The sequence below is a fragment of the Micromys minutus genome (genome assembly GCF_963924665.1).
Source record: "Micromys minutus genome assembly, chromosome: 1".
In the NCBI taxonomy this organism is placed as follows: domain Eukaryota; kingdom Metazoa; phylum Chordata; class Mammalia; order Rodentia; family Muridae; genus Micromys; species Micromys minutus.
The window spans coordinates 51,600,465-51,616,201 of record NC_137969.1 but is presented as its reverse complement, the minus strand read 5'-3'; the positions used below and the strand labels follow the sequence as shown (position 1 = coordinate 51,616,201).

The following is a 15,737-nucleotide window of genomic DNA, read 5'->3' as shown; positions in this document are numbered from 1 at the left end:
TGTATATTAGAGAATCATAAAGCTACCAAAATACAAACTAATTTTTCCGTTTTTGCCTAATATTTTAAAAATGTAAGAGTAGAGTTAATGCTGGCCTTGGAAGGACATGTGTCCTGCCAATGTTGAAGGACACTCTGCAAGAGCTCGGCCTCACCCTTGGTAAGGAGGCTGTAGGGCATACTTACTTGGCCATGGCATCCTTAACGCTCTTGTTTGCAAGTCCTACATAATGATCTATCTGAGCCTGAAAAAAAGGATAAAAGCATTACAAAATTACCATCGCCAAAGAATATCAAACAGTACTACATACCAACAAATTAAAGCCTTAAGACTAGCTCTTTTGAAAGGCCTTTATGAGTGAGCTGTATATTGTGCAGTCTCCACAGTTAAGAAATTACCTGATGTCGTTCATAAATAACAGGAATACTGAAGAGGGAGATCAGAGCTGAAAAAGTAAACACAAAGCTTTAAAAATAATTTTTTTAAAAAAAAAGACAGGTACCATTCTAGGAGAGAACATACTATCTAGCAAATAGTAATTAAGGTAACCAGGGAATTACATACGTTCACATTCTCCTGCATGTGCTGAGGAACCATGTATAAAATCACATCACAGAGATTTTATAAAATACAGCTACCTCAATTTAAACTCAAGAGTGTACCATCAGGTAAGGCAGCTGCTAGCTGGAATAGTCTTCAGGAACTAACACAGCATTTCACTAAAACAGTATTAGTATCAGCTACTTTTTTTTTTTTTTTTTTTTAAAACAGACTTAGTTCATCTATTTATCTTTTTATAAAAACCTTTATGTGGTACCCACAGCTGGAGCCTGGGTCCTCTGAACAGAGACTGTGGTGTGGGTTTTCACAAGATGATCAGTAAATTCCTGAGAAGGAGACTTGGAGAACACAATTTCTTTCCGGAGGTCAGATAGCTTTGAGATGGCATCAAAGGTGGCCTTGGCAAAGTTGCCCAGGGTGGCAGTGCAGCCTCTGGCTGAAGTGTAGCAGTCATCTATACCAGCCACCATCAGAAGCTTCTTGGGCACAGGAGCTGAGACAATGCCAGTGTCTCTGGGGGCAGGGATGAGACGCATCAGCACAGAGCCATAGGTGCCTGTCACCTTGAATGGGACGATGTGGAATTGACAATCTTGTTCCCCCAGTAGCCTCTCTGCACAGGGACGATGGAAAGCTTGGCCAGGACGATGGCCCCTCGGATGGCAGTGGCAACCTCCTTGGAGCACTTAACACCAAGACCAATGTGACCCTTGTAGTCCCTGATATCGATGAAAGCCTTGAACCTGGTCCGCTGACCAGCCCCGGTCTGCTTCTGCACTGGCATGATTTTCAGAACCTCATCCTTTAGAGATGCACCCAGGAAGAAGTCGATAACCTCAGACTCCTTAATGGGCAGGGAGAACAGGTAGATTTCCTCCAAAGACTTGATCTTCATGTCCTTAACCAGGCGGCCCAGCTTGGTGACGGACAGGTTTTCACTCCTTGTCAGCTTTACCTCCACAAGCCCCACGGCCTCGACCATGGCCACGGCCTCTAAGACAGCTGCCGAATCTTCCTCGGAAGCTGCTGTGGCCTCCTAATCCTGGGCACCTAGGTCCTCTGGGCCCTCCCGCTGCACTACCATTTGGTGTTTTCCCAAGGAAGAAGCAGCAGCTAGCATTAGCTAATTAAAAAGACCTCCCAACCTCACATTTATATTTTTTATTATAAAAAAGATATTCTCTACAAAAATGTGTAAGTGCTTTTCAATCTTTTTGTAGACTTACCTAAAATCAGTAGTGTCAGACCATTGAACAAGGCACCAACATAAGTAAACACCCACATCAACACTGCAAACTGAAATCAAACAAGAGCCCATGATAAGCAAAATTAAACTTTCCTCAGAAAATTAGACATCTAAATCCCAGTGTAACAGGCATAGACCTTAAAAACCAAGAAAAAAGTCTGTCTTTATTGTCTTACTTCAGATATCTAACTTGACCAAAAGTGGGATCTGAACAGAAAACATGGGAAAAGACATACTGCCCCTCTAGCTCCAGTCAGTGCCTAGCTTTTCAACAATGGGAGAAAATAAAAGCACCATGAAATTAACCAACATGCTATAGATGCTTGAAAAAATACACAAACTGAGTAATTCAGACATCACCATAGCAGTTACGTGATGAGCAACGGAGCAAAGAGTCAGATGCCAGAAGCATTTCCACTGCTCAGTGTAACATGGGAGGGTTACAATGTTACAATTAACCCATTTCACACGTTATTTAATGTAACTGATACACACATTCATCAATATAATTGATCACTATTCTTTTAACTGTCTTTATTTACCAAAATTAAGTGAGTGCTAGACATAACAAACTTTTATTTCTCTTAACTTTATTCATAACCACAGCAATAGAAACGGAAGCACAGAAAGGTTGACTAAGTTGCCTGGCGTTCAGCTACAGCAAGAGATTTCACCATTTCCTCCAGGGCCAGAGACTGTAATCAAACTGTACTTTAATAATTTGGTTTGTTCTGAGATTTAAAAGAACAAAAGAGCAAAAGTGATTGATAGTAGGTAGAGAAAGGCTCTACTTCTAAAACAATGGTGTATACATATAAGAAATGAGTAATACATACATATATAATATACATAACACACACACACACACACACACACACACACACATATATATATATACATCCAAGAGTAGTTTGACAAGATTACAAAGTTCTCTTTCATTTCTAAAACTTGTGATATACAGCTCACTGACATGTTCAAGAGAAGCACAAAGCTGGTCTAAAATGTACTCAACATTCAGTCAGCACTTTCGGTAACCACAGAAAAGCTGGGCACTTTCAGAGGCAGAATTCTAAAACACATCAATAATAACACATTTATACAGATATGCCCTTCTCTGTCTTCTGCTTACATTTCATGGTACAAAAGAAGTAAGTGGACCCTGAGACAATCCTGTGTGCTTTAACTCCCTGCTTCCTTTACTTCTACAGGTAATAAGTCCTTGTCCCTTTTTTCAGAGAACTCCTGCACTGCTATACTTTCTAACTGCAGTGCAGCTTTCTGTATGACATCGGCTGTGGCCTACTTAGGAGGTGACAAAGTGTCATGACCACATGCATGGTTACCTTAAATTATGTGCATGAGTGTTTTGCTTCCATGTATGCTTAGTGCCCATAGAGGGTGTTGAATCCCCGGGAACTAGAATGAGTTGTTAGCTGCCACAGGGGTCCTGGGAATTGAACTCAGATCCTTTGCAAGAGCTTTTAACCACTGAGTCATCTTTCCAACCCCTATGGTGATCATTTAGATATATAAAACAACAGTGCTAAAGAGTAAAGCTAGTAAGCTCCTCTATTAGCTAAAGCTAGAATTAGAAAATTTCCACAAAACCACATAATAAACATTTTAGGGTTAATGCCCTCCCCCAGGGTCTCTCATATTATTTTGTTTATTTATTGCTATTTTGCAACTGGTTTTAATAGAAAACAAGTAAATACACTTAGAAACATAAACAGTCTCCCTAACAATGGCCAGGGGAGCAAGAGTAAAAGGGAAGTGTGAACTTTCCCCTCTGTTAAGGCAGAAGCAGAAGGAGAGGACTAGCTTCCCTCTGTTTGGCTGGGAGCCCAGAGACCACATGTTTAGGCAAGTTTAGAGTCCAGGACCCAACCCCCTCTAGGTGGCATCACCACGAGGGACTGAGAATTCTGCAGATAGGACATCTCCACAGCAGGGACTGAGAACAGAAAGCTACTCTCATCTAATGAGAGTCCTTTGAGCTCCAGAGCTTGGCAGAGCTGAAGAAGGAACAAGAGACAGCAACCCAAGCACAGCACTTCAGCTTATATCTGACGCTGCACATGCTGACATCATGCAAAGCAGATTCCAGTATCATGTAGTCCAAAGCCTACACTCATCTGGCAGAAGCTTGTATCTCAGCACTCTGTTGGGCCTCCATGGGCTAAGACTCACTGTTGGTAGACATAGCAAACTGAAAACTATTGTGTGCCTTGCCTCTTCCACTGCTAGTTCCCTATTCTTGATCTAAAGAAAAAAAAGTTCCATGTACTCAGACACCTAACAAAAAACTGGATGCTTACTATGAGTAGGTTTTCAAAGTCACGGTATTCAAACTCTACTATGCACACTACCACAGGCTAAGATCTCTTGGATGCCAACAACCACCATCAATTCTACAAAGAGCAGCACTCTAATATCCAAGTAAGAAAATGTCAGACATTCATAAATTAAATTTTATGTGCTGCTGAATTTTAGCTACTGTTGTAGAACCGCTGGTACATCTTTCTCCTGACATAGAAACTAAATAACTTTATAGTTTATATAGCTTCCTATCACAGAAACTAAATATAATTCATGCAGTTGAGCAATTTTACAATAGAGCCACAGAGCCAGCTATTTTCATTCTTCACCATGTAAGTCTACAAGGAAAAAGTCAACATTTTAGAATAAACGACATTAGTGACATACCCTTAACCATGGGAAATGCATAGTAGCACACATTAAACTAACAATCCCTAACTTGATCATTATAGTCACTTCACAAGGTTGTACTCTAAACATAAGAAGAGCAATTCAAGACTCCATACTCGGACTCTCCAAAAAGTTCAAATGGTACTTGCTTTGGGGACATTCTAAAAAGTCAGACTATTCTGAGACAGAGGCTTAGCATTAAACATCTTTGAGGCTAGCAAAGTAACATACTCAAAACCTGGGACATAAAGGACATCCCAGGTCTGACTCACCTATCAGAAAACTTCAGGCACCACTGAGAGTATACATTTTCAAACAACATCAAGAACAATAAATACACTTGCTTGCTTGGGGCTAATTATGATATATCTTTCACAGTTTCTGGAAATCCCTTAACAGGCCTACTCATAAACTCACCACACAATCTGATTTACAGAAGAAAATCTGTAACTTCTAACCTTGCTGTGATCTACAGCTCTGAACAATGTTACAGTGCAGAGAGGCTAGGGAGATGACTCAGTGCAAATGCCAGGACTAGAATAAGATAACCCAGCAGTCCACATAAATGCCAGCCTTAGAAGACCATGCATACACACACATCACACACACTGAAAAACAAGAATACAGGACTGAAGCGTTTTTTTGACAACCTTGAGCTGTAACTGTCCTGAGAAGCCAGCACATATTCTCCAGAATGCTCTATTTTTTCCTTGAGCACATTTCTATTTTTTTTAAAAAAAGAATTAAAGATTTATCTGTATGTGCATGCCACGACTGTCTGTGTGCCATGTGTGTGCCACATGTACTCAGGCGCCCGTACAGAAAGGAGGCACTGGTTTGACACTGCAGTTGTGGCCCACTCAATATGGTTCTAGAAGCCGTACTCAGGCGCTCCTGAGGAACAAGCTTAACGCCCCTCCTCTCTGGCCACTTTGCTTTAATTTTAATACATTCTACTTACTATCACCTCACTCTGAAAGTCGTTCTCTTCATCTAAGAAATCAAGGTTGCACCTGGGTGTAAATGTCCGAAAAGAATATGTTCAGTGCCTGAGAACAAGCTTTCTGTCATGTTCCTTACTGACAGTATTGAGACTGCAAGAAGAACAAGTATATGAAGATTCAGTAAACATTGGAAGAGGGCAAGGCCAATGTCTTGTTTGCCTTTTCTCCAGGAGTATAAGGGAATAAAATTTAAATACACCTTATTAAGAACTCTGTAGAGCTTCATTTGGTGAAAGGGAGACATATTTAAATGGAGGGGCACAGAACAGAATTTCAGATATTTTTGGCTACTTAAGAACTCTTTAAAACAATAAAAAAAATTATTTTACCTTTTTTTAGAAACATTAACCTATTTTCTAGTATTCCTTTGACTATTTCTACATTTTCCTTCAATTTTTTCCAAGTCAAAGAAACATGTCAGAAAACATATACATGTTGAGATGTATATGTTAACACAGAAGCATAAAAGCCCTTTAATGTCCTTTTGCATTACTTATTTTTGGAGTGCAGGACTCGTCCAAGCACAGATTTTAAACTGTATCCTGGGGCTCCCTCCGTACCTGTCCTAGGTAAGCACAGCAGAGCTGGCCCTAGTGGCTGGTGTGGGCGAGCCTACCCAAGAGCATGAGTGCTGACAGCTATGAGATGCCTGTGTGCTGGAGTTGATGCCCTCTCCCTCTTCACCACCTACAGCAGTTAGGAGAGCTGTGAGATGCCTGTGTGCTGGAGTTGATGCCCTCTCCCTCTTCACCACCTACAGCAGTTAGGAGAGCTGTGAGATGCCTGTGTGCTGGAGTTGATGCCCTCTCCCTCTTCACCACCTACAGCAGTTAGGAGAGCTGTGAGATGCCTGTGTGCTGGAGTTGATGCCCTCTCCCTCTTCACCACCTACAGCAGTTAGGAGAGCTGACTCGGCCAGCTGACCAGCTCAGATACCACCAGGCCCAGACCCAGGGCTCTCAGTTGACCTGTCCCAAAATCTACCTCATCAATGACCTGATGGAGCACTTGACAGGGCTGGTCCTGCAGATCCAAAGCTTCCAGGACTCACTGCAATGAACACTTGCAAGTAAAGATGTAGGGACTAAAGGGGATACTGTGGGGGCACACTATGGCTTCCACAATGAGATGTTTCTATGCTTTGTTTTGTTTTTTAATTTTATTTTGGAAGGGAGTTTGCAAGGCCAGAGAGCAAAACTAAGGGGTAGGGAAATCAGTGGAATTGGGGTATATGATGTGAACAAAGAATTAATAAAAGGCAAAAAAAAAAAAAAAAAAAAAAAAAAAAACCCACATCCTGATACATAACTGCATTAACTGCAGCTAGAATAATTTTTCACTGAAAGTCACAGACCTTCTATCATATAAAGTCTAGTTTTTATCACCCAAAGCCTTGCTATACAAACACACATAAGAACCCACTAAAGTTGGGTTCTTAGTCCCAAATAAATGAAATTATTTTGGATTTGGTGTTTCAAAGGGCAGGATCCCACCTTTTGGGGGACAATGATGTCAATCTGGTTTCCAGTAGTTCTCAGCCTCCTAAATATCCAAGAATCTGCCCACACACACAGCCACAGAACACACACGGACACGCACTTACTCGAGCACTTGCGAGAAGGAGGAGGAGGAGGGAAGGATTCAAATACACATTCCTGCTTACAAGATAGGAACTTTCTGTTAAAGCTTCAAGCTTCTCTCTAGAGGCGCCAAAGATAACCCCAACAGGTATAATATACATTTAAAAAAAAAAGAAAAAACAGAACAAAAACCAAAAACTAGAGGTAGGACAAACAGGAATTTATAGCGAATGCTGTAACTTCCTAAAACAGCCATCCTCCATTCAATGTTCTCGGAAAAATTCAATCAGCACTTCAGGGAATGGAATAAATGTATATAAAATATACCTCCTCTCTTGACTCCAATATGCAGCCATGACTGAAAATTGCTTTTTACAACAAGACCCCTCACTAAAGATCCTTACACAGATTAACCACAAAAAAAAGAATCAATTCTTAACCAGGTAAACATCCATGTCACAGCACCAAGTGATATATACGCGCCCCCCCCCCCCCCAAAGCCCTGTTGCTTAGTCTGGGCAATGCTGCAGCAGTGGAGACCCAATGACCCAATGTTTTCTCGGGTTTTTTTGTTTGGGTTTGCTGGTTTTTCTTTAGCTTTTCAGACAAAGTTTCTCTGTACAGCTCTAGCTGTCCTGGAGCTCGCCTAGGCCGGACAGCACTCTAACTCAGAGATCTACCTTCTTCTGCATGCACTACCTCTACCCAACCGAGACCCATGCTTTAAAAGTGAATAAACAGGCCTAAAATGATGACAGTATTTAATGTCTAAGCTACATTGTCAATGGACCAAGAATTATTTCAACAGTGACTGATTTGGCCCATGAAATAGGAAAATGGATTATTGATCATTTTATAGATACTTGAAATCTTGTCTAGGCTTAAAACTTTTAAATTTTATTTCAGAGGAACAAAACAAATGAAACAAGACAGGAAGTTAGAAAGAAAGCCGTAACAACATATCCCATTTTTATTGCCCAAGTCAACTACCAGGAACAGACCGGGTACATTCATGTGGCCAATTCATCTCAGGTGCTAACTGCAGAGTCCTGGAATGTGCTCATTTGATGACCACTGAAACAAAGTCTTCCCTCATTCTGGGGAATGGGGAAAGGGAATTTAAAGGGAGTGGGAAATGGGGAGGGGGTGTTGTCATATTACAAAGGTTCCAAATGTAAGTGATAAAGTGACCTAGTATCTACCATTCTACAAACTGAGGACACCTAAGAGAGCTGATACTGTACTAGATAAACTGTTTTTAAAATGTTCCTTTAAAAATTTGTCAAAGCTACAGAGTTTATCTATTATAAAATGTCAATTTGTTCTCTAGAAATTAAAATGTTTCCATTTTATTAACTAGAAATCAAAGCAATTCCAGTCAAAAGTCCATACCACCTTTAAAGAGAAGGTTTCAAACTAGGAGTCCGTGTCCAGAAGGAACACTATTTGCTTTTCCATGGACACAAAAACTGATGGGTAAGCACAACCCCACAAAGTTAACCACAAGGACTCTCTTCAGAAAGGCAATACTGTCTGTAAAACTCAATTTATTTTATCTGAGACAGGGAATTAGCTTTGACTTAGCCTTGGCCCCACAGAGAGCCCCCCGACTTTGTTTTCTGAGTGGTGAAATTAAAGGCACATGCTGGACTCACAAGCACATGGAATCTGGGATACCTGTACATAGTGACATGCAGAAAGCAAATTCCCATGTAGTGGAGGCCCATTCACCCAGGAAGACCCTTCCTTCCCTATGGAGTGAGAGCCTGAATGATGAAATATTTGTTATCTGTCACCTTTAAGGAAAGGTTGGGTACTGACGTGATGAAGCATGAACTTCCATCTGAAGACAAAATCAACCCACTTTTCTTCAGCTTTGGGTTTTTAAACCCACAATCAAAAACAAATATTTTTTCTCAATTTTTCTTTCTTAAAAGTATTTTCTCTTAAGAAGAAAAGTGTTGAGCTATAGCTCTCATACAAATCTAAACTCAGGATACTGAATTTTCAAACCTAAATTTACATTGATGTGATTTCATTTCATCTTCATGATTTATTTGAATAAAGAAAAATAGAATTTTATACTGCCAATCTTTCAGATACATATAAGTGAAAAGTAAAATAAACTTACCTTCAGGGAATCAACTAAATCATCAACTAAGAAGAGGCGCCTCAGTTCTTTTATAGTGCTGTTCACGTGACCAAGAGCAGAGTTACTGTATTTCTGAACCAATTCCTCTGACACAGCAACTTCAGATTCCAGATACGCCCTAAAAACAAACCAGACCACAACTGACAGATTCCTACATGTCAATCAGCAATCACCAATCTATAAAAGAGGAGATTAATAGTCTATAACTATCTACTATAAAGGCCTACTCTTATTATAAAAATCCAAAGTAAGCTGGCTGTAGTGGCTCATGCTTATAACCCCTTAAGAGGCTAAAACAAAATGATTATTACTAGTTCAAAACCAACCTGAGCTACAGAAATATCTCAAGCAAAATAAAACAAAGCCAAAATTCCCAAGCTAATAAAAGAAGCGTGTTTTAAAGGCATTTTAAATCTTAACTGCTATCATTTTCTTAGTAATGTAAGTTTGCAAACCTTAAAATGGATGTAGTCATGAGGATTTAATGAATAAAATGTTTAACAACCACTTTGCCTCCAAATCACTGAGAAAATTATTTTCTGAGTCTTATTAGACTCTGCTACCAAAGGTCCTAATCATTTCCATATTCTCTTTATGGAAAAATGTCAAAAAATGCTAAATATTTGCATATAAAATAGCTGATAAAAGTGGCAGTACCAATAAAAGTATTTCCATGCTCTTGTGTATGCTACAGTGTGTGGGAAGTGTTATATTTAAGACGATAATGACTTAGGGATGATCAGTTGATTATTTCAAAGATGACATTCACCAGACCTAAACTAATCCTATTTCCTCAGTGTCCTGAGACAACCCTGTCTCATACTCCTTCCTACCTTTGCAGTATGCCCCAAGTGTATCTCCTGCTCACTCTTGTTAAGTATATGTTATTGGGGCTGGAGAGATGGCTCAGTAGTTAAGAGCACTGACTACTCTTTTAGAGGTCTTAAGTTCAAATCCCAGCAACCATATGATGGCTTACAACCATCTTTAGTAGGATCTGATGCCCTCTTCTGGTGTGTCTGAAGACAGCTACAGTGTGCTTACTTATATATAATAAACAAACTAGATAAAGAATCATGTCCAGTTAAGCACTGTATTACCCTGATTCCAATAGACAGTATACCTAATTTTGGCCACCTTTCCACTGTTCCCTACATTAAAGCCAGAAATAACTCATGAGTCATTTTAAAGCTTACCTTTTAACCATATGCCTTATTTGTCGTGCTATTTTCCTAAAGCAAAGGCTACTTCTTGTGGTGACAACTTAGACCATGAACTAGCCTCACCTCAGACCCCACCTAGACATGAAGACCAAACTCCCAGTGTAATCTACCACTATTTTATACTCCAAAGCAATGTTTTCCTCCACATTATTATGTACAGCATCCAGCTCTGAAAACAGACATTAGTTTTTCCATTTAAGCACAGACTATTTAGAACATTTCCTTACAACGGCATAAGATGCTGGTAGACCAATGTTATACATAAATATAAAATTAAAACATCTCAAGTTTCCCATCAACTTTTAAACCAACACTAAGTTATGCAATTTTATTACATGTGTATGTGAGTCCATGTGAATGAAGCCCATTATTTTTGGTTAGGCTACCAGTAAGTTGCCAGGACACTTGGGTTAGCAGTGACCAGTTCTATACGGTGCTCTGGCCTCCCTGCTTCCACAACAAGTCTTGCCCACAAAGCCATCTTCTGAGCCCTGACTATACAATTCCTAGAAATATAAAAAACCTGGCTGTTCTTAGAGTGCATCCTGTATCAGTGCCACCTGGTACACATTTGTATGACAATATAACACACTGCTCATCACTGTTCCAACTTAGCACAGGTGAACTGTATAATTTCATCTGCACCGGTATGATTAGGCAATTGAAAGACTGTTCAACAGGCCTAAACTGGCATGTCAGCTGAATTTGTAAGACTGTAAATTCCTTTATGAAAAAGTTATGTCTAAAAAGAAATATAAAAGAATAAAAAAACTGGTAGTGTTTTCAAAACTTCTTTAAGACCAAATGATATATAAAGCTAATACTGTGGATAAATTAGAAGTTTATCTTTTCCTGTATTTCATTACAACTGCTTTACAATCACACTTCTAAGTGGTTCATAGCACAGAACTGCCATTTTGAAGTTACTAAAATCTGTATCTCTCCTCTCTGTATAAAGCACTGAGAAACTGAGGCAAGACCATAATACCCGGGAAGGCAATGGAAAAAGGTATTAGACAGTATTAAATATAAACAGTAAAAACAATAGAACTTCACCAGTCCTAAAACTCCAGTGATAACCAATATCTACTAATGAACATTAATGAGCCCAGTCTTTTCTACCAAAAGAAATCTTAAAGGCAGATATGCTCTTGATAACAAAGAAATCACACAACTATAATCCTACAGATAGGAGACAGAATGCTTATTCACACTGTTGCCTTATTTTTCAAACATCTCACCTGAATGGGTGGCCTTCATCTGATTTCTGGATAGCTTGGATCACACCCTTATATATCCTAAAGCTGATAGTCACAGAGAGCAGGGCCAAGGCAATGTAGGCTGTTACACTGACAATGCTGAACACTGTCAGAGACAGCAACAGGAATAAGCTGGCACCAAACACCACTCCAGTCTTCTTAATGTCTCTCCAGTAGAGGAGGTCAACAACTAAAAAGTCAAAGAAGTCTCAAGTTAGAATACTATAGAGGACACAAACCTCAAACATTAAACCTAGTATAAGCTGCCTATCAGTAAAATGCTACGTTTCTACTTCTCCCATAGTCCTTCTTTTGGACCAACCTCCCACCTAAGTGATCAAATGACTCTAGCTACACATTACCCTTACACTTCCTAGACCTGAAGAGCTCACTTAAAATCATCTGAGACATTTCTTTTTTATACTATGCATGACACTCAAATTACAGGGAAATAGCACATACTAAAAGGACTAATGAAACAGTAAGACATAAGCATAGAAAATCTTTTTTTCCTTAAAGTTGAGGGGCTGGAGAGATAGACGGCTCAGTAGTTAAGAGCAGAGAGGTTCTGAGTTCAATTCCCTGTAATGGGATCTGATACCCTCTTTTGGTGTGTCTGAAGACAGTGACAGTGTACTCATAAACTTAAGTAAAAAAAAAAATTAGGTAAAATTTAATTAAAACAAAAATAAAAATCTTTTTTAAAAAGGTAAAAAATCGAGATGTTAACAGCTGAGCATGTAAGACTTACAACTTGGCTTTTAAAAGGTCTCTTTTGAAAAAACAAAAACAGACAAATGAACAAGACAAATAAACAACAGCCCCCCCACACACACACAACCTACATACCACAACATTCTTTAACATTCGGTATAGAGTCAGAAAAAGCCAATTTAGCATGTCAACTTTTGACCACTGGAAACAAAGCTACTGCAAGGCTCAAATAGCCACAGACCTGTAGTCTCAAGATCACGTTACATTATACAACAGTGCACCAAAGGCTCTTCGACGGTACCCAGTGTTCACCTCTCTAGATGGAGAACAACCAGGAGCAGCAAAACAAAAAAAACAAAAACTCCACACATTTTATGGTAAAACAAATAGAGATATACTCAAGTAGTACTTTAATTCCTGCTAATTTTAAGATAAAGGAGGTAACATTTTAAAAAGTCACACTTTAAAGGGATGCTTTAGTTTTGATTCCCAGGACTCCTAAATGAGTATGGCTTCCATTTATCACTCTAAGTACTTTGTAAGAAAAAAAAAAATGTGAGCTACAAAACACTAAGTATTATTACAAAGGCCTAGTCTCCTGAGTATGTACGTGAGCAAGTGAGGCTTGAAGTGTAGCTCACCAGTGCCTAGCGTGTGTATATCCTGGGCCAGACCTCCATCCCATGGATGATCCACGGCCTGTTTCGTTGATTGTTCTCACACTATGATTTTAAGCCTCCATCTATAATACCTACATCAGTTCTGATGTGTGCAACTTGTTCCTATCAATGCATCTGAGGACTGACCAGACCTTGAAATAGCCTAATCTGTGCAGTCAAAATTATACTGTGAATAACGTCACAGCCAACAAAGAGATCACTGCAATGGCAATGGTTTTCTGACACTGAGCTAGGCATGCATGATGCTAGTAGCATTCTAGCACCTGGGAGACTGAGTATGACTGTTCCAAGTTTCAGGCTAACTAGACTAAAAGCAGCAAGTGCCAAGCCAACCAGGTATACATAACAAGATCATAACTCAAAAACAGAGAAACAGCCTAGTTAAATGGGCAGAAAGCCAGGAAATGGCTTTTAAGGCTCTTTTCATTTCTAAAATGCTTAAGTATATCATTCCTAGGACTACTTGACTTATAGAGAACACTTAGTTTTAAAAGTAAATATTACACTGTAATAGGAACTCAAGAATGGGACAAGGACATTTTAAAACTCTGAAGCAGGAATCCAGCTGCCATTAAGAAGCTAGGAGGCTGGAGAAATGACTCAGTGGTTAAGAGCACTGACTGCTCTTCCAGAGGTCCTGAGTTCAATTCCCAGCAACCACACGGTGGCTCACAACCATCTGTAATGGGATCCGAGGCCCTCTTCTGGTGTGTCTGAAGACACCTGCAATGTACTCATTTTGAAGGAGGAGGAGGAGGAAGCAGCAGCAGCAGGAAAACTGGCAGGACTCACATCTTCCTGAAGCTCTAATAATGCCATCTCTCCCACCCACACTGGGAATGCAAGCAAGGTGGTGAGTGACATGACACAGACAGCAATGGCAGCACAGCTCCTGTGAGTGAGGCTCCCTTGCGTACTCTAACAGTGGGATATAAGCCCAAACTCAAAGCTCTAGAGCTAGGTAACCTAGACTCCAACAGCAGCACAAAATTTCTAGCAATGTAGCCTCAGGCAAGTCTCCAAACCCCTCTACACTTAGAGCTTCATCATAAACTACATTAAAAAAAAAAAAAAAAGGAATTGTCTCACTGAGATGTGATTCATTAAATGAGGAAAATGAATTGAGATTTTCCATCAATAAGATTATAAGATAAAGCACTTGATGTAGGGCTTAGTAAAGTCAGGATTGTTATTAGTTGTGTTACTAGTATTACCAAAATGGAAAAAAAAAAAAATCACCTTATCTTCTTGGTACTTAAGTAGTAAAGATATAAAAAATGAAAACTTTATGATTAAGTTATTGACATGAACTACGACATTACACATAAACATGTCACTTTAAAAACCACACAGGGGAAAAGGAAGAGTTTTAGAACTAGGTGTCTCAATGGATAAGGTACTTGCTGATGATTCTCTGGAATCCAAGTGTAGGAGAGAAAATGTTAAAGTTGACCTCTGACCTCCACACAGCATGTCCAAGTACATACACACAATAATACATTTTAAGATAACACCAACCTAGAATTGAACAATCAGCAGACTTTTCTTCCAATTAATATCAAAATACTCTTATAAAAATGAGTGCTCTCAAAGCACTGAAAGTCATTTATTTATCTGTAGTGTGCCTACTGGTAACTGGCAAGATGATCAAATATATGCAAGTGCACTCGCTGTGTTTCATTAAGAACATCCAAGAACTGCTAAATCAAAACTGAAAACTGTGTGTAAACCAGAGAAAATTCAGAGGTTTAATGATTAGTTAAGATTTATACTTTATCTATGGATTCTATACTAAAAAGGCAAAGTTCAGGGCAACACCTCCCAGCACTAGCTCTGCAACTGTTTAACTTTAGATGAGACTTGAACCTCCCTTGACGTAAGTTTTCTTTAACAAAGGACAATAAGCCTTCCAATTTCTTTTCCCTCCAAACACTAACATGATTCATATTTAACACAAAGTAATACATCAGTCCTACACCCAAATTATTAGTGGGTCCTAATCAATTAACTTTTACTATTGGCATTAGCCTGTGCCTACGCAACTTTAACATAGATTTTCTTTCAAGATCTATACTTCTGAGTGTAGGAGGCTTCAATGTTTTAAATTGAACCTTCTCAGAAACGTTATTATGTGCCAAACAGAAACTTCATGAAATCAGTGAGTAGTTAATTTCATCACTTTTCAAACAATTGTACATAATTATAGTTATGAGTTTTTTACACTTTAGAAGTGGAAGGTGACAGATATAATGAGACTTCCTATTGTTAAAACAGCCTGTACATGGTACTAAACTAAGTTCTGCAGAATGCTGTACATCTGCATGCTTGATGAACGGGCAGAATATAAGCTAAGAGTCACTGCATATAAATAAAATAAATCACAAAGGTCAAGTACATCTATGTGGAATTAAAAAGAAATAGAATACTGTTCTAGTAGGGTTCCTATTGCTAAGGTCACTGCTAAACATCATGACCAAAAGCAAGGTGGAGAGAAAAGGGTTTATTTTATTTGACTCACACTTTCACATTATAGACCAACATGGAAGTCAGGACAGGAACTCAAATAAGGCAGGAAACTAGAAACAGAAGCTGATGCAGAAACCATGGAG

At 39.2% G+C, this 15,737-nt stretch overlaps 1 protein-coding gene across 3 annotated transcripts in view; it reads right to left on the bottom strand.

Annotated features, from left to right (window-relative positions):
- The window catches only part of RTN4 (reticulon 4), a 51,130-nt gene that overhangs the window by 1,006 nt on the left and 34,387 nt on the right, over positions 1-15,737 (bottom strand). For all 3 annotated transcript variants that reach the window (XM_080931009.1, XM_080931007.1, XM_080931008.1), the window contains 5 exons: positions 11,717-11,924; positions 9,232-9,370; positions 1,788-1,857; positions 399-445; positions 186-244 (listed from right to left, as the gene is read on the bottom strand). In XM_080931009.1, coding sequence (XP_080787135.1) covers positions 186-244; positions 399-445; positions 1,788-1,857; positions 9,232-9,370; positions 11,717-11,924 — 523 coding nt within the window. The remainder of the gene's footprint in view (positions 1-185; positions 245-398; positions 446-1,787; positions 1,858-9,231; positions 9,371-11,716; positions 11,925-15,737) is intronic.